At 43.2% G+C, this 24,630-nt stretch overlaps 1 protein-coding gene and 1 long non-coding RNA gene across 2 annotated transcripts in view; both read left to right on the top strand.

The window, feature by feature from the left end:
* The first annotated feature begins 653 nt into the window (after positions 1-653).
* Positions 654-9,097, top strand: LOC306928161. Its single transcript, XR_013790634.1, has 3 exons — positions 654-1,010; positions 4,782-4,880; positions 6,040-9,097. It is a non-coding gene; the product is annotated as an uncharacterized lncRNA (long non-coding RNA).
* Positions 9,098-9,311: 214 nt separating this feature from the next.
* LOC306928707 (toll-like receptor 13) overlaps positions 9,312-24,630 on the top strand; it is a gene marked incomplete at both ends in the record, with an annotated part of 33,001 nt that continues 17,682 nt past the window's right edge. The window contains 2 exons of the mRNA XM_079508977.1: positions 9,312-9,328; positions 16,489-16,952. Of these exons, the coding sequence (XP_079365103.1) occupies positions 9,312-9,328; positions 16,489-16,952 (481 nt within the window). The remainder of the gene's footprint in view (positions 9,329-16,488; positions 16,953-24,630) is intronic.

Raw genomic sequence — 24,630 nt, 5'->3', positions numbered from 1 at the left:
GAACTACATATCTTCAGATGGGGGTCGGAGGCCAAATACATATAATTGTGGGGCTCCTTGACATGAAAATGTTTGAGAACGACTGACCACAGAAAACTGTCAAAGGCATTTGTAGAATCGTCCTCGGGCCTATATACTATTGTATGTGATACAATATAACTAGTACATTTGCATGGCTGTGTGTTCACCCATTTAGGACGGGAATGCATCTGTGTTTAAACTTTAGCTGTTGAAAAATAGCAGATCTACAAGCTCATAGATCTGCTATTTGTGGAAGAATCGTGAAAATATGTGCAAATCTTTGAATATTTATTCATTATTTCACAGTGATGTTTTTTTAACTCACATCTTGAGTTGTCACGATCCGAGTTGGCTTTGTTCGAATCGAGGCTTTAAATATTTGTTTTAATAAATACTTTTTGAAATGTCTATGGGGAAAATGCATGGGGAATTATTTCATGGGCCTCTCGTCGTCATGAAAGGGGGCGGGCCGCGGGACTGCGACGAGAGAGAGAGAGAGAGGCGCACGCGTGCACGCGCACACACCACGACAACACAACATCCATCGTTCTCTCTCTCTCTCTTTCCGCGCGCACGCGCGCGCTCTACATAAGCATGGAATCTTAGTGCTCAAAGCGCATGCGTGACGCACGCTAAAGCAGGAAGTAAACGGCCAAACAACGAGTGTTATGTTCACAGCGGCGAAACAACGGTCGCGGTGAAAAATTAAATAATAAAAATGTCTTCAAAACGAGTTAAAATGTGTCAAACGGAGTCTGTTAGGCGGTCGATAAATGAACACATGATGTCGGTGGGGGAGGAGATACTGTGTGTTTTGGAAAGCCAGCAGCGTGGCGCCGCTGATGTCTGTAGTGTGGAGCTTAATGTCAGAGTGTTTGTGTTGGAGCGCCTCCATGCGGCAGCAGGGGTGATGTGCAACCTCTTCCAGACAGAGATGGAGTCACTGCTGGACGTGATGCTACAGCCACGCATCAAACTACACAAAGCAGGTTTGCAAATGCATTACATGTTGAAACACAAGAAACATAGAAAAGTTCCTACAATGACTAGCAGCTAGCTGAACTGAACTTAGCTCCGTTTGGAACTCTACGCTCGTATCCTTGAGAATTGATTGATTTATTAACAGTTTGCAGAATTACAGTACATTTCAAGTATAACTCAATACAAAAACTGTTAACTGAGTGGACGACACCATAAAGCATTACACTTGTTTACAATAGGGGCTAGGGCCCACCATTTTCAATTCATCCAATAAAGTAGCCCGTCTCCGGACCCCCCGGGTTGAGCTCCTTTGGACCCCTAGAGCGCCGGAACTGGCTATCTGCGCGTTCCTGCCTCTGTCGCAGGTAGCCAGCCACGGTGATGGAGGCGGTACAATAGGATGTCAATAAGGAAGTCAAGGAAGGAAGGAAGAGAGCTGCCAAAACGGTCGTACAAACATTAAAAATACTTAACGGCTTCTGAGCCGTTCGCGGGGGGGGGTCAGAGGGTTCGTTGTCTCCTATAGCGTTCATATGCTTCTTTTGGAATATGTCAGCGTCATAGCCACAGCGCAGCACAGGGGTAAGTCTGGGTAAATCAGATTGCATCCCATGTCGCTTGAAGTCGATGATACCGGACCCTACGGGTTAGGGGTCCAAAGGAGCTCAACCCGGGGGGTCCGGAGACGGGCTACCAATAAAGAAGAGGTTCCAATTGTCAGGATATCCCTGTGTAGCATTACGCGGAAGCGGGGATTGAACCTGGGCCTCCCACTCGCCAGACCAACGCGCAACCTGTCGTGCCAATAGGGCTGAGCCCGATTGGCAGGGCTGGGATTTAGCTGGGGGCTACACCTGCATATGTAGCACGGGGTTGAGCCCGTCCAAAATCAGTTGCGAAAACCTTTTTCGCAGTATTGTTTCCAAAAAGTAAAGGTATTTCTGGCTAGCTACAGATGATAAACTTAGGACAGGCACGTACATTATTTAGACAGGGGTGAAACAACCGCTTAACAACGCTTATGAAGTCAGCCAGGCTGGAATGGCTTAGGGTTGGAATACCAAACGACTCGCCCTTTACCCACTCGCCCCCGTGAAATTATCTTGTATACAGATGTATTTGATTGTATAGTAGTCGATCAATATACTATAAAATCAAGAAATAAATAGAAAAAGTGCCCCTCGGTGCCGTGCCAGGCCAGGTCAGGTTGTGGAGTCCTGGTGGTGCTATAATAGGCCAATGTGAAAAGGGTGCCATGTGTTCTCACACCATTGATGGCAATTGGATGATTTGAGGCATTTTGTTCCAAAAATGTGTTTAGCAAAAATCCACCTGTTGGTGGCGCTATAACAGGACAATGTGAAAAGGGTGGGATATATTCCTTAGCCTAGTAGGAAAGTCTGTGAAAGATTTCACGTAAATTGCACGCTGCGTTCATGATTTGAGGCTTTTCGTTTCAAAAGGGCCAATCCTGCAAACTTTGAAAGCCAATGTTGGCCAATTAGTTTGGAATATCATATATCGGACAGATCCATCTTGAACACATGACTATAGAGATAGTAACGATTTGCGGGATTTTTGGACAGAATCTGGAGGAGTCAAAAAAATTGTTTTTCAAGCGTTCTGGAAATGTTGGGGCAGAGGTTCATCGTTGGCATCCAGGGAGTGTGTGTGCAAAATTTGGCATCGACCGGGTTAACGGTGCCCGAGCTCGGATTAGCTGTACACAGATGGACACACGGATGGACGGAGTGCAAAACATACTCTCTCCCTATGCCTTCGGCCTGGTGGAGACAATAACATGAGACAGAGACGGTGACTGCTTAATTAAGTTAATTTAGGACCTTCTAGCAGTTCATTTCGTTTTATTAAACACATTTCTTCCATGTAGCCCATGTTTTGTAATGGCATCATCATGCTATTATGCCCATGGATATACAGAGTGAACTTAACAATTATAAATTCACATGATAATACCTTTTATATAATCACCAACATGAATTATGTTTGTTATTTACAGATAGGTAGAGTAGTGGGGCGAGATGGAAAAGGGGCGACCGTACCTGTTACCTAGGGATGACAACAGAGTAGTCTACATGCATCTTGCCAATGGGTCTGGTCATAGAGTATATAAAAGGATAGAGACTGGTCTGGCGCTAAGCTCCGCCCCCTCCGCTATTCATGTCAGTGGAAGTTGCTCAGTGGCGTTTTGAAGCACCCGGAAGGACCGTCTCAAAACGTCTACTTCCGCATTTGACCACCACATTTTGGTGGTCAAATGCGGAAGTGCAACCGAGCGCTCAATGTTAAAGCCCAGCTGCACGGGGTTTCCCGGTCATGAATCCACGGGTCCGCCTTCAACGTTGGAGTGCCTCACTGGCCCCTTGGGTCTGGTCCACAAGATTCGCTACTCCACCAAGATACCCATGTACCTGTCTAAATACTTCCTTAATGTCAACGAAGTCCACACCCACAACACCAGAGGGAGCTCAACAAACCATGTGCAACCCAGATTTGGCACAAACCAAGGGACTAAATTCATTCCGCTCCTATGCCACCGAAATGTGGAACGCCCAACCAACAGTCATTAAGACATGCGAATCCCTTGACTCCTTCAAAACCGCTCTTAGTAGGCTACCTTCACATTCAGTAGATCTCGTGATCTTTTGTGGCCAGATGTAATTTCTTGGGGTCTAGTAGGACTATAGTAAAGAAATAGCTATACAATGTTGTAAAAAAAAGAAAAATACATATTTAGCCCCATGCTCGAATGACCCCGCGTCCCTGCTAAAATCCCTAAAACGAAAGAAAGCCGCAAATGAAATAAATTATGGGTAACTCATTCAAGTGGTAAATTAAATGTGAAATACATCCTCTAGTGAGAAATCAATATAGTCTTCAGTTAATTTCGTATTATTTTAAAAGTAGGCTAGTACACCGTTCTAACGGACCAGAAGTGGGGCCACTGTCTCATTTGGCGGCGTGGAATTTGTAGTCCCCGTGTGTCTCTATGCAGCCTCCTCCCTCTCCACAAGGAGAGGGAGGAAGTGCACTGAAGCATTAAGGGCATTGTAGGAATTCAGCAATCCAGTCAAACACACAGACTTCATTATTTTTCTAGGGTTCAAAATTCAATTTGTGCTACTCTTTATCTACTACAAATACTATTAACATTTAGTGACCGGAGTTTCTTCCAGCAGTGAAATGTCCCTTTAAGACCTTTTTAACATTTACTGCCAGAATTATTTCGCCCCTCCTTTCAAATCAGGTCCTTAATTCAAGGCGAAAATTACCCTGTGTCTTGAACCGGAAGTTACCAAGTGGTTAACGGTTCGTCCCGCAATTTGTAAATTTTTCAACCGCGATCAGCTGCACTTTAGTTATGGGCTGTGAATATAGCCGTTTTGGGGGTAAAAAAAACAAAACAAAATCTGAAAAGAATCTGAGATAAATGGATTTTAAAAAGTCTGTTTTCATTGAAGCTGAAGTAGAGCCGTTATTTTTCACTTCCGGTTCACTGCCTTTGTAACGATTTCCTAGCAGTAGCAACCGAGGACTATTCAGACGCTGGAGAAGATCATAACGATCAAACTTAATTCAATATAAAACCAAAAACTCGTTCTTGGCGGTCTGGGCCATTTGGCCAAAACTCGTCTAACTTGTTTATTTTCATCATGTAACTCGGTAGATTCTTGACAAAAACAACATCTATGGCATATCATCACCGAGTTGTTGTACAGATGCTACTTATTTTTTCCTCCTTCTGTCTGTGTGTAAAGAGGTTTCATCTGAACATGAGCAGAAGAGGACATCCAGTCTGGTCCAGGAGGAACCACAATCTCCACAGCATAGGAACATGCGGTGCAACACTGAATCAGGTAAAAAAAAAAGAAAGAACATCATATAAACCCACCACAAACAAATTAAGGTGTATGACTGCTTTTCATAAAGTAAACAATAGAGTTGAGCGATGGAACGAATACATCGGCAAACGTGGATTGGATTCGTTCAATCGCCGAATATTTTCATTAGGCAATTTTTTTTCTTTTGCAAATTTTAATACTCAGCCTTATCAAAAATCCAACTCTTCAAATGTAGCCCAATTTTCCTGTACAGTGGAAAAAATTGTACACAAAATGCAAATCAATTTGAGCCAGCAAACGAGCAGCAGCTGTTGTGTGTGTGCATCGCGGAGCAGCTGTTGTTTATACATATACATTGCAGTCATTAAGTTGAAGTGATACTTCAGTTCAACAATTAAAACAGCAACACAAGTCTTGCAAAGTCTGGCAAAAAAGCAACACCTCTGTCTTATTTTGTATTTGTGTGTATGTATACCTTGGTTCACTCCACAACAATTAAAGTTGTTTCTTTGCATTGTCCAATGGCTGTTTTGCTTCAGCTGTTGTTCATCTCGTTCACATGGTTGCGCCGGATGCAACAAAGTTTAAACAATACAATAGGCCTATACAGAAATTAAAAACGGGAAGACGCTTCATAATCGCCTTCTCAAAGTTCTCTTTCCCCCTCTCGCTATCTCTTGGATGTGATTCTATGCATTAAAGGTTCATGTCTTGCCTTGACCTTTCAATCACATCCGGGGGGTTAATGTTAGTACATTCAAAGGAATTACAGACCTCACTTGGCCTGTGTGAATGTGCCACAAAGAACACAGAACAAAACTAAATGATTGTATTATCCATGGACCATGTCTTGTAGTTGTGTGTGTGTGTGTGTGTGTGTGTGTGTGTGTGTGTGTGTGTGTGTGTGTGTGTGTGTGTGTGTGTGTGTGTGTGTGTGTGTGTGTGTGTGTGTGTGTGTGATGCTGTTGTCGTGTGTGTGTGTGTGTGTGTGTGTGTGTGTGTGTGTGTGTGTGTGTGTGTGTGTGTGTGTGTGTGTGTGTGTGTGTGTGTGTGTGTGTGTGTGATGCTGTTGTCGTGTGTGTGTGTGTGTTTGCTCATGTGCAATCTATGATCAAGATGAAGGTTCAAACATCCAAACGTGTAACAGTTAGCTCTCATTTTATCTTTACCCCAGGCTTCCTGCACCTACCTGTGTGTAAAGAGGTTTCCCCTGAACAGCGAGAGAGGAGCCCCAGTCTGGTCCAGGAGGAACCAGAGCCTCCACACATTAAAGAGGAACAGGAGGAGATACTTCATAGTTCAGAGGTGGCTGATTGGTCAACATTGACATTAATAACAGTGAAAAGTGAAGATTATGGTGAAAGCGGAGAGACAGAGCCTGTGGCCAGCACCTCAACTCAACACATACAAACACAAGCTGATGTAGAGGACAGTGGAGCATCACAATTTACTAGAGATGAGGAGCTCCTCTCTTCACACTGTTATGAATTGGACACTGAAGACAGTGATGAGTGGGAGGAGAAACGGGAAGACCAGTCAGGTTTGAACACACTTCCATCACATGTGGAAGGAGACGAGTTGCCTTTGAGCCACAAGCTGAAGAAGCATGCAGGGGGAAAGAGCTTTGATTGCACAGTTTGTGGAAAATGTTTTATTAATAATAGAAATCTGAAGAGACACATAATGATTCATACAGGGGAAAAACCACATTGTTGCACAGTTTGCGGTAAAGGCTTTGTTCAAATGAATGATCTGAAGAAACACAGTCTGATTCATACAGGGGAAAAGCCCTATATTTGCACAATTTGTGGCAAAGGCTTTAACCTTAATGGAAATTTGAAGCAACACATGATGACTCACACAGTGGAGAAGCACCTGGTCATTCATACAGGAGGAAAGGGCTTTAATTGCCAATTTTGTGGAAAAGACTTTAATTCTAAACAAAATCTGAAGAAACACACGGTGATTCATATGGGAGAAAAACAATACAGTTGCACAGTTTGCGGAAAAGGCTTTGTTCAAATGAATGACCTTGAGAAACACTGTCTGATTCATACAGGGGGAAATCCCTATAGTTGCACAGTTTGTGGCAAAGGCTTTGCCCTTAATGGAAATTTGAAGCAACACATGATGAGTCACACAGAGGAGAAGCCCTTTGTTTGCAAAGTTTGTGGCAAAGGCTTTAAACTTATTGGAAATTTGAACCAACACATGATAATTCACACAGAGGAGAAGCCCTGTGTTTGCAAAGTTTGTGGCAAAGGCTTTAAGCTTAATGGAAATTTGAAGCAACACATGATTATTCACACAGAGGAGAAACACCTTGTCAGTCATACAGGGGGAAATGACATCAATTGCCCATTTTGTGGAAAATACTTTAATTCTAAACAAAATCTTAACAAACACATCATGATTCATACAGGGGAAAAACCCTATAGTTGCACAATTTGCAGTAAAGGCTTTATTCAAATGAATGATCTGAGGAAACACAGTCTGATTCATACAGGGGAAAAGCCCTATATTTGCACAGTTTGTGGCAAATGCTTTACCCTCAATGGAAATTTGAAGCAACACATGATGCGCATACATCATACATAAGAGAAGCCATTTAGTTGCGGCTCCAAGCTTAATCCACAGCTTGATATGCATATCATGGTGGTTCATAAAGGGGGAAAGCTCCATATTTGTACAGTCTGTGGGAAAGGCTTTAGTGACAATAAGTGGTCTGAAGCAATATGATTCATACAGGGGAAAATCCCCATATTAGGGGCAAATGTTTTATTCAAATGGGTAACCTGGAAAGGCACATGAAGACTAATCATACAAGGGAAGACACTAAAGTGTGCAAACTGCATTTTGGTCAAATTAATAATCTGGTCAAATTAATTATCTGTAAACAAGTGCATTCATCCAAGATCCAAGAATCTTTTGCAGTTTGTGGCAAGTCCTTTAGAAAAAAAATGAAAATGGAAGAAGCTTGCAGTGAGAAAGATGTTCAGTAACAAAACATTTTTTAACATGCGAACTGTGATTAGGTATGTATTAAACCCTCCCTTGCCAATCACGAGAAGACGAGATTTGATAAAAGAGTATTTTCCAGAATTCATATTTTACCTTATTTTAGCTTCCGTCGCTAGCCACCCCTTGCTTCCATGGTAGTAGCAGCCAAAATCCCAAAACGTTGTGCAGACGCACAAACGCAGTCTTTAGTGACTTTAGGGCTCAGAATGAGGTAAAAGACGATGCTGAGAGCTTAATAAAACATTCATTCAAGCTCCAGGTTAGCATATTAACGGTTCCACTGACAGACCCTGGCTCAAAAATGACCTATTATCACTTCCGGGTCATGTGGCCAGATAACGTTTATATCTATTCTACGTCCGAGCATAGACATGGTAACGCCCCGCCTGCCTCTGATTGGCCTACCGACACGTACAAGAGAATGGCAACACGCGACAGTAACTTAATTTCTGTAGAAGAGGCAAACTAATATTGTTTGTACCGTTTGCTTTGATTGAATAATTGATTGAACACGTATGTACTATGATTTGATTTGGCTGTGTTCTAAATTAAAGTGTTAGTGTTGATTATCGTGTATTAATCTAATTATAGTAAACTAATACTATTACACTAAAAAAGATAAAGATCAAGGGAAAAGAGACTTTTACAGTACAATAATGTTTAAAGTTTACACATAAAAAGGCCAACGGCATAAACAATATTAGTTTGCCTCTTCTACAAAAATAAAAGTTACTGTCGCGCGTGCCAAGCTGACATTCTCTTGTATTATATCGTACTTGTATTATTTATTTATTTCCCACCACGGAGTAACCTTGTAGCCTCGGTCCCAGGCTTACTTATCTGCGAAAAGAAAACCTCGCGGCAGACTATCCAGCATGTATCTTCCACCTCGGAGGAAACTCTGGTAAGGCTGGCAGTGTCTGTAGGCCATTCAGAGGCAGGCGGGGCGTTACCATGTCTATGCTCGGACGTAGAAAAGATATACGCCCAGATAACGGTACTTCTTCTCTGCCTTTTTTGTGTATTCTGCTGGCACTGGGTCCACACTCCAGGCATTGGCGGCAGGCGGTAAAGGGTTAAGGCACAGTAATTGTATGTGATAATTTAATTGAATTACTTGTTGTCTATTGTTGGTTGCTGGGTGTTTTAATTGTGGTGTATATTGTCTTGTCTTGAATGAACATTGACTCGAATAAAACATGTCCCCTTGTGTATAATACAGGATCTCTAATCTAAATGTGGAAGTGCTACAGTCATGAGTCCGACACCCTACCCAAAACCCAACCCTAAACCTAACCTCACAGGAAGCCACGGGTTAGTTTTAACCTGCCACGGGTTAGTTGTAATAACCTGCCAGTGCTGCCACGCATGTCGAGAGCCACAGTTAGTATCAAACTGCCACTTATTCGTTTTAACCTGCCGTGCATGTCGGGAGCCACGGGGTAAGTTTTAACCCACCCACGGGTTAGTTGTAACCAGCAGCGCATGTCAGGACTGACGGTGTTGTCAAATGTATGCCTGTCTGACTGTTCGTATGTCTAACAAACGGATGCACCCCACTTAGCACTGAATAATATTTGTCTCACACATGTGCAGGTCGAGTAATTAATATCAACAAAGTCACATTTGTCGGTGGGGGAGGAGATACTGTGTGTTTTGGAAAGCCAGCAGCGTGGCGCCGCTGATGTCTGTAGTGTGGAGCTTAATGTCAGAGTGTTTGTGTTGGAGCGCCTCCATGCGGCAGCAGGGGTGATGTGCAACCTCTTCAAGACAGAGATGGAGTCACTGCTGGACGTGATGCTACAGCCACGCATCAAACTACACAAAGCAGGTTTGCAAATGCATTGCATGTTGAAACACAAGAAACTACAAGTTCATACAGTGACTATAGCAGCTAGCTGAACTGAACTACAGTGACCAGGAGGAGATTCCTATGCAGGATCTCTTCACTGGTCAACAAAAACAAGGCCCTAACAGGAGCCCTCGTACAAGGTTTTTACAAACTGGTCAGGCTACTACTTGGCCTCCCTCCCCGAACCCACCTCACCCCTGCCCACTTTTACAGGCTGGAATGGCTTAGGGTTGACGACAGTACAGCATCTTGCAATGGATCAGGCCCACAAGATTCGATACACCACCAAGATACCCATGTGTAGCACTGCGCGGAAAGCGGGGATTGAACCCGGGCCTCCCACTCGCCAGACCAACGCGCAACCTGTCATGCGAATAGGGCTGAGCCCGATTGGCAGGGCTGTTGCGGGCTGGGTCTTGGCTGGGGGCTACACATGCATGTACCTGTCTATACTTCCTTAATGTTAACGAAGTCCACACCCACAACACCAGAGGGAGTTCAACAAACCATTTGCAACCCAGATTCGGCACAAACAAGCGACTAAATTAATTTCGCTCCCTATGCCACCAAAATGTGGAACGCCCTACCAAGTCATTAAGACATGCAAATCCCTTGACTCCTTCAAAACCGCTCTCAAAGGGAACCTAGGGACGGCTGCAATTCAAAATCTGAATCCCCCACCCCCTTTCCCCCTCACTGTAGGCCTCTATGATGAGTTCCTGTTTTTGGCTTGTTATGATGAATTGAACGAGGTGGACCCTGTAAACAACTGTAATTATTTATTGGGTCGTCCACTCACAGTTGACAGTTTTTGTATTGAGTTGTGCTTGAAATGTACTGTAATTCTGCAAACTGTTAACAAATACAATCAATCAATCAAACCAGTATTCTGTTTGTACTAGCGTTCCCAAACTGGGGTTCCCCAGTCCAGATGATTAGCTTAATGTGCAACATTGTTTTCCCACTTAACAGTAAACACACCAGCATACAGTATAAGTCTTATTGTTGTAAACTAAACTTTTTCTTTTCGACAAAATCTCCCCCTGGCCCCCTCCCCTACCGTCCCTGCCTTCATGTGTGTGAGTGAGAGTGCATTGAGTAGGCTATAATAATGAATGGTAGAAAATATCAGCGATATAAGGTCTTTTTTTCTCTCCCTTGAAAATAATGAAAGGCAGAAAATACTGGAATGTTTCTGAATAGGAAAAAAATAAATTGCTAAGTAAAGTAAACGAAAAATATTTATTTTTTTACTGTACCGTAACCTAACCGAACCGTTGCACCCTACTTTGTTATTGGCTAAAAAAACAAAGGCATATTGCTGGCTTTAGTGGTAGGCTATATTCCTGTACTCTGCAACAGCATACGCCTTACATACGCATACATACATTTGTGTTGTGTCTTTCTTTGGAATGTGGATATGTTGCTACCCTTTGCTTAGGTCATCACAACATCCTGTTTCAGTAATATTTTCTTCCCTGGTGTTTCTCTTTCTGCAAAAAAAGGCCGAAACTAAGTTCAGTGCATCATACATTTTCGACTAAATATCATGAGATTTTAGTCGACTGAATCTACAGTTGATTTAGTCGACTAAAATGTATTTTGACGGGCCGTGTCATAATGGCTGATTTTACACTTTTGCATGTAGATGCTACACTTGGTTGCATCTACAAGCTCAACGCGTCACCTAGCATAAAACTGGATCTCTTCTCCACTACTCCCTCGCTAACATTTTAGTTTTTATTGTGACTGTAGGTCGCAGATTACTACGAAAACCTGCAAAACCTCGATCCGCCACGCCTCCATATATGGCTGTCAGTCCATCACCCCTTGTGACAGATCTCGCCACCATACTGTATATGGTCATCAGTCCGTCACGCCTCGGGACACGCTCCATATATGCCAGGTTTCCATATATGAAGATCATGACCTCATCAAACCCTGGTTACCCACACATGACACATGGAGAAGACTGGATCATCACCTGGATCTGCATATGGAGCCGGCCAGCAACTCTACATCTGACCTCAAACCCTTAGATGTCCATATATGGAGCTGACCTGTTCTGACATTCCATATGTTGATCTAACCTCATCAAACCCTGTACACTCAAGACACGCTCAATATATGGCCAGGCCTCATCAAACCATGTACACTCAAGACACTGCCCCTGTTGATACCCTTAGATATCCATATATGGAGCTGACCTGTTCCGACATTCCATATGTTGATCTAACCTCATCAAACCCTGTACACTCAAGACACGCTCTATATATGGGCAGTACAGACTTCATTCCATATGTTGATCTGACCCCCCAAGCCAAAGCGCCAGCGCTCACCCTGCAGTATGCTGTCACTCAGGCATGGATGTGTGCACGCGACCTCGGCTTTGCCACATTGCTCATGTGCAATCTATGATCAAGATGAAGGTTCAAACATCCAAACGTGTAACAGTTTGCTCTCATTTTATCTTTACCCCAGGCTTCCTGCACCTACCTGTGTGTAAAGAGGTTTCCACTGAACAGCGAGAGAGGAGCCCCAGTCTGATCCAGGAGGAACCAGAGCCTCCACACATTAAAGATGAACAGGAGGAGCTACTTCATAGTTCAAAAGTGGCTGATTGGTCAACATTGACATTAATAACAGTGAAAAGTGAAGATGATGGTGAAAACGGAGAGACAGAGCCTGTGGCCAGCACCTCAACTCAACACATACAAACACAAGCTGATGTAGAGGACAGTGGAGCATCACGATTTACTAGAGATGATGAGCTCTTCTCTTCACACTGTTATGAATTGGACACTGAAGACAGTGATGAGTGGGAGGAGAAACGGGAAGACCAGTCAGGTTTGAACACACTTCCATCACATGTGGAAGGAGACAAGTTGCCTTTGAGCCACAAGCTGAAGAAGCATGCAGGGGGAAAGAGCTTTGATTGCACAGTTTGTGGAAAATGTTTTATTAATAATAGAAATCTGAAGAGACACATGATGATCCATACAGGGGAAAAACCCCATATTTGCACAGTTTGTGGCAAAGGCTTTAACCTTAATGGAAATTTGAAGCAACACATGATGATCCACACAGGGGAGAAGCACCTGCTCAGTCGTACAGGGGAAAATAACTTTAATTGCCCATTTTGTGGAAAATACTTTAATTCTACTAAGAATCTAAAGAGACACATAATGATTCATACAGGGGAAAAACCCTATAGTTGCACAATTTGCAGTAAAGGCTTTGTTCAAATGAATGACCTGAGGAAACAGTCTGATTCATACAGGGGAAAAGCCCTATATTTGCACAGTCTGTGGCAATGGAAATTTGAAGCAGCACATGATGCGCATACATCATACATAAGAGAAGCCATTTAGTTGTGAAATCTGTGGCAAAGCCTTTAATCTTAATTCACAGTTTGAGACGGTTTTTCATAAAGGGGGATAGTCTGTGGCAAAGGCTTTAATTGTGACAATGGTGGTCCGAAGCGATTATGATGATTCATATAGCCCCATAGTTGCACATTTTGTGGCAAACTATTTATTTAAATGCGTAACCTGAAAAGGCACATAAAGACTAATTATACAAGGGAAGATTTGTTTTATTATTATTATTGATTCAGTGAGATCGCTGTGCAGACCAGTGTCTGGATAGGTTGCTCGGCAATCGATAAACAGAATAGTCTGTCACTAAAAAGATTCCACTCCTTCTACTTCAGTCTTAATGTGTTATGACTGATCTGTTGGTTTAATATCAATTGAATGCTTTCAGATACATTTTAGTGTTGAAAAATATTTGTTTGGTGAAGAATACATTTGTTCAACTTGTTTCTTTACTTTTAATTAAAAAAAAAAGAAAGCCAAAATAAAAACATTCTTAATCCCCTGTTGGTGTTTCAAGCATTATGTTATACTTTAGCTATTGAAAAATAGCAGATCTACAAGATCATATTGGCTTCTGGGGGGGTCCCTGGAACTACATATTTTGAGATGGGGGTCCAATAGGGATAATTCTGGGGGTCCTTCACATGAAAAAGGTTGAGCACCGCTGACATAGAAACATGGGGTTTTCAGAAAAATGTTAGGATTTAGAAGCCTTTTTTTTTAATCGACCTCAGTCCAAAATGGGTTAAGCGGTATTTGGAAGCGATGCCAAGACACATGTTCTCATGGGTTAATTGTTTCAGTTCCTCGTTCCAATCTCTGGTGCATGTCACACATGCCACTTTCATTTCCTCATCCCAATTCCCAATCTGTAACCGCATGTGTAGTCAACGCACTGACCCCAGTTAGGGACTATAACTCTGAGGCAGTTCATGTCACATGAACTCTCTTAAATGTCCCTTCATTCCTCCCGGAGTAACACACTGGAAGGGTGATTGATTCCTCCCGGAGTAACACACTGGAAGGGTGATTGATTCCTCCCGGAGTAACACACTGGAAGGGTGATTGATTCCTCCCGGAGTAACACACTGGAAGGGTGATTGATTCCTCCCGGAGTAACACACTGGAAGGGTGATTGATTCCTCCCGGAGTAACACACTGGAAGGGTGATTGTCGCCGAGTTCAGGGTAAGCTTCAATATTTGAATTATTTTTGGACGATCTCAGTAGTGCAAATCATCCTGAGAAGCATGCGACTGTTCTATATTATATCTTAGTGGTTTGGTGAAGTACTGTAAACTGTAAGTAATTGCAACGTTTGCAGTGTTTTTTGAAAACCTTATGCCCATACGTCTAACACCATGCCAAAATGTAAAAGCTTGCACACCAATGCACAATCTTGATGATGTTGTACGAATTCCCTCCCAGCAACCAGCATAATCCCCAAAAGGACCTGGCCGTTCACCCTGAAGGACAGCCATGATGCCACAGAGAGGAATCTGGCATCCTTTCCCTTTCTTATTCCTGCTGTTTACGCTTTATCTCACTGCTATACTGGCTTACGTCCTGAAAGACTGCACTATTCTTTACTCTGAAAATGTCACCGCTGGTGTTTCACTAGACTGTGAACGCCGTCAACTCGGTAGCATACCAGAATACATTCCCAGAGAAGTTATGGCATTATCACTCATTCATAACAACATTCTAATGATAAACAGGACGGATTTGATGAATCTGATGAATCTCAGAGAATTGTCACTGGGTTTTAATTCAATAACTCATGTTGATGACGGGGCTTTTAGTCGGTTGGGGGAACTTAAAAAGTTATATATGAACAATAACCAACTAACAACACTGACAGACAATATGTTTCAGGGACTGTCTAACCTCTTGCTATTGGGTTTGGATTGGAACAATATCCGATTCATCAGCCCTGCTGCCTTCCAGTCACTCCCCAGTTTACAGGAACTATATCTGAATTTCAACTATATACATCAAATGACAGATATCATCACCATCTTACAAGTACCACGATTGCATGTGCTGGAAATCACAATTGAGGAATTAGTGTGTTTTCAGTCAAAAGATCTGCCATTAAACATGTCCTCTGAGCTCAGGGAATTGAGAATGAATTCATATTCCATAAAAAAGTTTAGCATCACAACAGCTGTATTTCCAAATCTGAAGACAATTGATCTGAGACAATGTTGTAACCTATCAGGATGGGAGTGGGACATACCAGACAAGTATTTTCTCAGTAATATAAAGCATGTGTATTTTGCTTTTACAACTTCTTTTAACACCATCAGAAAGTCTCTACAGAACCTTGATTCACTAGAGTACCTACAGCTGTCTTCTATGGAGGAGTGGCTAAACAGAGGTCTATTAAATATTGCCTGCAAAATACCCACACTGAGGACACTTGACCTACACAATAACCAGGCGCCCGACTTAAGTGAACTGACGACTTGTACTCAGCTAACCATCCTTGATCTATCATCTAATGTGCTGACTGGACTGTCAAAGGTTCCAATCAAACAAATGGAACAACTGAGTCTCCTGAAACTCGACCTCAACGAGCTTACTAAAGTGCCAGACGATGTTAAGGATCTCTCCATGCTTCAAATCTTAAACCTGGAACACAATAATATAAATAATTTACTCTGCTCAGACTTCTTAAATTTAACCAGACTCACACACCTTCATCTAGATTTCAACCAAATCACTGAAATGAAACAGTGTGTTTTTCAACAACTCAGTGAGTTAAAGGTTCTAACTATGACTAACAATTACATTAAAGTGCTTGGCACTACATTCTGGACTGGTTCACATAAACTAGAATTATTGGATTTAAATAAGAATGACATTGTACAATTAATTGAATGGGATTTTAAAAGTCTTGCGTCTCTGAAGCACTTAGATGTGTATGCAGACGGACTGTTGGAGAACTATGGTTGGTTGCATGAATTCGCTTTTGAAGGACTGGTTGGGCTTAAGTACCTTACATTACAAAATTTCAGGTTGGAGGCAACTGCCTCCAGCAAAGAAACGCAGCAAAGAAACGCTTTTGAAGGACTGGATGAACTTGAAACCCTTACTCTAATTTCTCTGCTGACTTGCCGTGACTTACCGTTATTGAAGAGCCTGAAAAGCCTTACAATACAATGCAAGGATCAATTATTTACTCAAAACATATCGTACATCACATTTAAAAACACACCAAACTTACAAGTTCTCGATCTCTCCCACAATGAACTGAAGTCCCTAGATTTCCTGGAACAATCAAACCTGACTCGAGTGTCTTTACTGGACCTGAGCCAGAACGAGTTGACGGTGATCAATATCTCTGTGTTCAGTTTTCTTCCTGCTCTCAGGTATCTTAAGATGAGTGGCAATCCTTTTGCTTGCGAATGCTCTAATTCCGACTTTCAGCAGTGGATTCTGAACAACAGCCAAACTCAGGTGGTTGATGCTCACAGCTACACTTGTGGCTATCCTCTGGTGAAAAAGGGAACCAGATTTCTGGACTTTGACTTCCATTCCTGTTGGATGGATGCTAGCTTCGTCTGCTATGTTTCCTCCACTTGTGTGATTGTGCTCACTATTCTCACATCCTTCGCCTACCGCTTCCTGAGGTTGCAGCTCCTCTATGCCTACTACCTCTTCCTGGCCTTCCTTTATGATGCCCAGAAAAGAAAGAGGGGGTCTCCTCAGCGCTACGACGCCTTCATCTCCTACAACGTTCATGATGAGCTCTGGGTTTACAGAGAAATGCTTCCAGTGCTGGAGGGAGAGCAGGGCTGGAGACTCTGTCTGCACCACCGAGACTTCCTACCAGGTACAAACCTCTCTCTGTCTCTGCACTTGCAGTGCACTGTATTTATCTAAACCTGCCTGTTTAAAAGTGTTGGGGACATTTTAACAGGGCATAGGCTATTGTGTTTCAAGGACCACTTCACCACTTTTCAACTTATCTTCATATAATTGGTCCTCACTAATGTTCATGACAAAATATCACCAGTTTTTCTACTGTCTGTGTCTCATAGGAGGGCTGTGGGCAGTTCATAAACCCGTCCACCAGTGACATGATTGTTAGGCAAATTACATTTTCTTTTAAACAAAATATTTAGATTTTTATTATTGTGAGAAGGTTGGCTTCCATTGCAACTTTTCAGGAATAGAAAGCCTGCAGTTTCTATTAGCTTGGATTCCCCATCGATGATGTCACTGGTGGACAGGTTTCTGAAATGCCCACAGTCCTCCCATGAGACTAAGAGAGTAGACAAAAATTGTGGCATTTTATCATGAACATTATAGTGAGGACCAATTATATGAAGGTAGGTTGAAAAGTAGTCCTTTAATGGCATTATCATGGCAGTATTTAACTCATTTTCGGCGGGAACCCCTTTTGGTGTTTTAAAGCATTATGTTATGCTTTAGCTATTGAAAAATAGCAGATCTACAAGCTCATAGCGAGTGCCGCGCTATGAACTTGTAAGTCTGCTATTTTTGAAATGTCATGAAAATGTGCCTGAAATCTTTGAATATATTCTTTCAGAGCGAGTTTTTAACTCAAATCTTTGCTACTGGGATGGTCCCTGGAACAACATATTTTCAGATGTTGGTCGGCGGCCAATGTCATATATATATTTGGGGTCCTTGACATGAATATGTTTGAGAACAACTGACATAGAAACATGTTTTTTTTCAGAAAACTCAGGATTTAGAAGACATTTTTTAAATCAGGCTAAGATGGGTTAATGTCTATATGCTGCATAGTAGTTTTGACTCGGGTTTGACTGTTTGTCATGTCTCCAGGTAAAGCCATCATAGAGAACATCACAGAGGCCATCTATGGCAGCAGAAAGACCATCTGTGTCATCAGTCCTCGTTACCTGGAGAGTGAATGGTGCTCTAGAGAGATCCAGATGGCCAGGTGGGCTCCCAGTTACCTAGACATTTCACTGCAACATCATGCAACTGTACATGTTCTCTGAACGCCACATTTACTCACTTGGAAGTGGCAGGAGAATCTGTGCATTCTATTTCATGCAATGTGTGCTTAAACATTTTGTGAAATAATCGGTCCTATAGATGTACAAATTTCACATTTTCATATTTTTTGATTTATCAAAAGCACTTTTCATCAAATGCTGTAGCCCTATTAATTCTTTCAGCGCCATTGCCGTTGATTAATGGCAATTGAAGCCTATTTTTTGATACTACGCTTACCGCCATTGCTGTTGATTAATGGCAATTGCGCTTTTATAGTGCATTCGATCGATCGAGCCATAATGCTACTTACGTTAGCCGGTTAGCTAGCTATATGTTGTTGTCACAGCACTGAATCGTCCATCTTAGATCGTCTGCACCATAAGCAGAGGCGTCTGGGAGAAATGCGAGGCCCTGTGCGGCGCGCAAATTAATTAATTAATTAATTAATACTTACTTTTGCGTGAGAGAGAGAGAGAGAGAGAGAGGACGACCTCTCTCTCTCTCTCTCTCTCTCTCTCTCTCTCACGCATAGTCATGTGTGACTAATTATTTGAAATAAAACCTTTTTTGTCCACACACAGTCCTACATGACATGATGGCATACCTTTTCACTTCACTCGAGTGCCGACTGCCGAGTCGTTTTGTTTGTGACCGGGAGCGGTTGTGCACTCAACTAGCCTACATGTGTTCAACTTGTTTTTGTTTCGTTTCCAGTGTGTGTATAATTCGACTGCGTTGCGCGGTGGCGCGGCCGATCTCCAAGCTCACAACGCGTCGCGCTGCAACGCATTGTGAGCTTGTAGATCTGCTCTAATTCTGCAGCGCAAGCTAGCACGGCACTGCGCAGCGCAAAGGGGGACAACAGGGGGCCCCACGACCGGACGGCCGGGCGTTGCTTAACGGGAGGCTGAATAAGTGACGCCGGTTGGGAGGAGAAGGCGACGCGCGGCCGTCGGAGGCCCCCCTGGGGGGCGGCTCCAAGCCGACCGCAGCTTAAATAGGTGAAAATCAACTGCGACGGAACGGGCTGCGATGCGATTATTGTTTCTTAAAAAAAAACACTGCCTAGCGCGAGGCCTCGCATGCGCGAGGCCCTGTGCGGCCGCACCATTCGCACTACCCTTAAAGCGGCCCTGACCATAAGAATCCATTATATCCGTTTCTTTCAATCGCCTGTATCTCCTATTCCTTGTCCCAGATGGCATTTTTGGTCAAAACAGTGTTTCTTTGATGGCACAGAGCCGGCGATGTGGAGCCCTCCAGTGCCCCGGTATAGACCCATTTTGTGAACAACAGTTGAACAGTTCAACTTACTAGGATAATACTACTTCCGATAGTCTAGAAATGTGGCTTTTCAAAATAAGAGCTCGACTGGGAAAAATGCTGGAATTAGATCCTAATTTTGCTGCTTTTCATTCCCCATCTCTCTCTCCCAAAATAAAATAAAATAAAATAAAATAAAATGTTTAAATAATAATAACCTTTTTCGCTGTACATAAATGTTTACTTGCAGTAGATGCAGCTTCACTTACTGCATGTGTTTACTTATTGTAAGCAGTGCCGTATGTCTTACCGTGAATGAGTCTGCACATAACGCAAGTAATGTTTGACTTAGCCTACTGTAAAGCTGCTCTCCTGTCCTGTGTGTGCAGCTACCGTCTGTTTGATGAGAATAAGGACTTTTTTGATCCTGGTGTTCCTGGAGGACATTCCAGCCCAGCGGTTGTCTCCCTACTTTCGCATGAGGAGGCTGGTGAAGAGACACACCTACCTGAGCTGGTCCCAGGCTGCACAGAACCCTGGACTGTTCTGGCAGAACCTGCGCAGAGCTCTGAACACACCAGACACCGACCTGTGTTTTAATTAATTATTGACGTAATTTATATACGCTGTAACAAATTATTATAGCCTATAGTTTGTGGTAACTAACCAAAAGTGGGCAACTAACTGATGATTGCATTTGTTTTCAATCCCTAAAACATACATTCTAGCTAGTGCGATGACATTTTAAAGCTGGGGCACACCTTTTTGGGTGTCTGGTTTCATTTAGCCTGTTCTAAAAGTGCTTTATTATTAATGTTGATTTTATTTTCTGCTGTTAGTTCAACAGGGGTGGCAGTGGATCAGGGGTAGAGTGACCGGATGTTCCCAGTTCGAACCCGGGCTCCCCCAGAGTTAGTGTCGAAGTGTCCTTGAGCAAGACTCTGAACCCCTAATTGCTCCCGATGTGCAGGTTGGTGCCTTGCATGGTTTACCCTGGCATCGGTGTATATGTATGTACGGTGGCGTATGTACGGTATGTACGGTATGTACGGTGGCGCGGCCGATCTCCAAGCTCACAACGCGTCGCGCTGCAACGCATTGTGAGCTTGTAGATCTGCTCTAATTCTGCAGCGCAAGCTAGCACGGCACTGCGCAGCGCAAAGGGGGACAACAGGGGGCCCCACGACCGGACGGCCGGGCGTTGCTTAACGGGAGGCTGAATAAGTGACGCCGGTTGGGAGGAGAAGGCGACGCGCGGCCGTCGGAGGCCCCCCTGGGGGGCGGCTCCAAGCCGACCGCAGCTTAAATAGGTGAAAATCAACTGCGACGGAACGGGCTGCGATGCGATTATTGTTTCTTAAAAAAAAACACTGCCTAGCGCGAGGCCTCGCATGCGCGAGGCCCTGTGCGGCCGCACCATTCGCACTACCCTTAAAGCGGCCCTGACCATAAGAATCCATTATATCCGTTTCTTTCAATCGCCTGTATCTCCTATTCCTTGTCCCAGATGGCATTTTTGGTCAAAACAGTGTTTCTTTGATGGCACAGAGCCGGCGATGTGGAGCCCTCCAGTGCCCCGGTATAGACCCATTTTGTGAACAACAGTTGAACAGTTCAACTTACTAGGATAATACTACTTCCGATAGTCTAGAAATGTGGCTTTTCAAAATAAGAGCTCGACTGGGAAAAATGCTGGAATTAGATCCTAATTTTGCTGCTTTTCATTCCCCATCTCTCTCTCCCAAAATAAAATAAAATAAAATAAAATAAAATGTTTAAATAATAATAACCTTTTTCGCTGTACATAAATGTTTACTTGCAGTAGATGCAGCTTCACTTACTGCATGTGTTTACTTATTGTAAGCAGTGCCGTATGTCTTACCGTGAATGAGTCTGCACATAACGCAAGTAATGTTTGACTTAGCCTACTGTAAAGCTGCTCTCCTGTCCTGTGTGTGCAGCTACCGTCTGTTTGATGAGAATAAGGACTTTTTTGATCCTGGTGTTCCTGGAGGACATTCCAGCCCAGCGGTTGTCTCCCTACTTTCGCATGAGGAGGCTGGTGAAGAGACACACCTACCTGAGCTGGTCCCAGGCTGCACAGAACCCTGGACTGTTCTGGCAGAACCTGCGCAGAGCTCTGAACACACCAGACACCGACCTGTGTTTTAATTAATTATTGACGTAATTTATATACGCTGTAACAAATTATTATAGCCTATAGTTTGTGGTAACTAACCAAAAGTGGGCAACTAACTGATGATTGCATTTGTTTTCAATCCCTAAAACATACATTCTAGCTAGTGCGATGACATTTTAAAGCTGGGGCACACCTTTTTGGGTGTCTGGTTTCATTTAGCCTGTTCTAAAAGTGCTTTATTATTAATGTTGATTTTATTTTCTGCTGTTAGTTCAACAGGGGTGGCAGTGGATCAGGGGTAGAGTGACCGGATGTTCCCAGTTCGAACCCGGGCTCCCCCAGAGTTAGTGTCGAAGTGTCCTTGAGCAAGACTCTGAACCCCTAATTGCTCCCGATGTGCAGGTTGGTGCCTTGCATGGTTTACCCTGGCATCGGTGTATATGTATGTGTGTGTGCATGGGTGAATGTAATGCACAATCTATGTAAAGCGCCTTGGATAAAGATGCTATATATAAATGCACCATTTACCATTTTATCAATGAAAATCTCCAGATTGAGATATTAAATGTCCATTATGTGACATCCTACTTAATGTAGTATTTATGCAGGTCAACCATGATCAGATCACTGATAAGTGGGAGGAGGATAGAGCGTGGGAACCAACACCCATCCTGCTAATTGTTTCAGTTCTTTCTTTTTTTAAATTTAAAAAAAGGTCCTCTAAATCATGACAGTTTTCTGAAATACCAATGTTTCAATCAGTGGTGCTCAATATTTCATGTCAAGAACCCCAAATACTATCTGTATTTGGCCCCCATCTGAAAATATGTTGTTCCAGGGACCCCCCCAGAAGCAAAGATATGAGTTAAAAACGTTCGCTCTTGAAAGAATATATTGAAAGATTTGCACCACATGTTCACGATTTTTCAAAAATAGCAGACCTACAAGCTTGTAGCGCGGCACTCGGTGAGCTTGTAGATCTGCTATTTTTCAATAGCTAAAATATAATACTTAAAAGACCAAAAGGGGTTCCCGCCCCAAAATGGGTTAAGGAAGGAGGGGGGTTGCACAACATGGTCTTTCATTTCCCCATCCTGATGATCTGTGTGTGTGTGTGTGTGTGTGTGTGTGTGTGTGTGTGTGTGTGTGTGTGTGTGTGTGTGTGTGTGTGTGTGTGTGTGTGTGTGTGTGTGTGTGTGTGTGTGTGTGTGTGTGTGTGTGTGTGTGTGTGTGTGTGTGTGTGTGTGTGTGTGTGTCTGTCTTTGAATATATATTCTTTCAGAGCGAACAATTTTTTATTTAAAAAAAAAAAAATGTTTTTGTGTGGCTTTCGCCTTTATTTTTATTTTATTTTTTTATGGAGGGATAGACAGTAGGCTGACAGGAAATGGGGAGAGAGATGGGGGGGTAGACATGCAGTAAGGGCACACTGCCAGACTCAGGCTACCGGCCAAGGTGCCTGGACCGCTGAGCCACGGCCCAGAGCGAACATTTTTAACTCAAATCTTTGCTTCTGGGGGGTCCCCCGATGGGGATCGGCGGCCAATTACATACATATTTTTGGGGGTCCTTGACATGAAAATGTTGAGCAATAATGTTCAATAGAAAAAGCTTTTGTAATATCCTTGTCAATAGCCGCTTGGTCTTGAGGTTGAACTTAAATAAATAAATGAACTAACTAGCATCACTTGCATGTGCTATTCTTATTACTTATATATTTTTCTTAAGCAGTATAGCCACTTACATGCATGCGTGTGCGTGTGCGTGTGCGCGTGCGCGCGTGTGTGTGTGTGTGTGTGTGTGTGCACGCGCATGTGTTTGTGCGTGAGTGGGTGCATGGGTGTGTGTGTGTCGTGGACGGGCCAGATCCGTGTCCCTATACTTCACTGAGTTGGCCTCCCCTCTGACAGACTATACCATGAGGCCTCCCCTCTGACAGACTATACCATGAGGCCTCCCCTCTGACAGACTATACCATGAGGCCTCCCCTCTGACAGACTATACCATGAGGCCTCCCCTCTGACAGACTATACCATGAGGCCTCCCCTCTGACAGACTATACCATGAGGCCTCCCCTCTGACAGACTATACCATGAGGCCTCCCCTCTGACAGACTATACCATGAGGCCGACAGACTATACCATGAGGCCTCCCCTCTGACAGACTATACCATGAGGCCTCCCCTCTTACAGACTATACCATGAGGCCTCCCCTCTGACAGACTATACCATGAGGCCTCCCCTCTGACAGACTATACCATGAGGCCTCCCCTCTGACAGACTATACCATGAGGCCTCCCCTCTGACAGACTATACCATGAGGCCGACAGACTATACCATGAGGCCTCCCCTCTGACAGACTATACCATGAGGCCTCCCCTCTGACAGACTATATGAGGCTTCCCCTTTTTAATATTGCCTAAGCATGAACTAAACACAAATAACAAACTAAAAGAGTCTTCATATTAAAATAATTAACATTAACTTCACATTAGTTCCCAAACTGTCTCTCATTGTGGTTGGATATTAACCTTATTTGACTTGTCAGTTAATTACACTCTCTTTGCAAGGCTCACACCTTGTTTGTATTTTGTTTTGTTTTTAGCTGGGAAGTTCTTCTTTTCAGCTAGACATCCTTATTCTTGTTAATAATCATCTGCTGACACCGTTACACTTCCCAGATTTTTTGGTTTTTTGGTTTATATGTTTTCACTTTGGTCAATGGTAGACTTCACCTCTCTAGCCCTGTGCTGATCACAGTTAACACATAATAACTCCTCAGTTCATACTGTGCATGTGTCCTGCGAGGTGTGTAACACACTGGAGGAAGGGTGATTGTCGCTGAGTTCAGGGTAAGCGTCAATATTTTAATTATTTTGGTACAGGACGATCTCGGCAGTGCAAATCATCCTGAGAAGCATATGTGACTGTTCTATATTATATCTTGGTGGTTTGTTGAAGCACTGTAAAAGAGATGAGCGGAGCATTGAGCTCACTGAAACGTATACCATAGAGCATTGATTCCCAACCTTAGTTGTTATACTGAAGTACCACCTAAGAAAATATTTGGCTCTCCATGTACCACCATAATAAATAACATATACTTTCCCTTTTTGTTC

This window comes from Electrona antarctica (assembly GCF_951216825.1).
Source record: "Electrona antarctica genome assembly, chromosome: 8".
Classification (NCBI taxonomy): Eukaryota; Metazoa; Chordata; class Actinopteri; order Myctophiformes; family Myctophidae; genus Electrona; species Electrona antarctica.
This window is presented reverse-complemented; position numbering and strand designations above follow the sequence as displayed.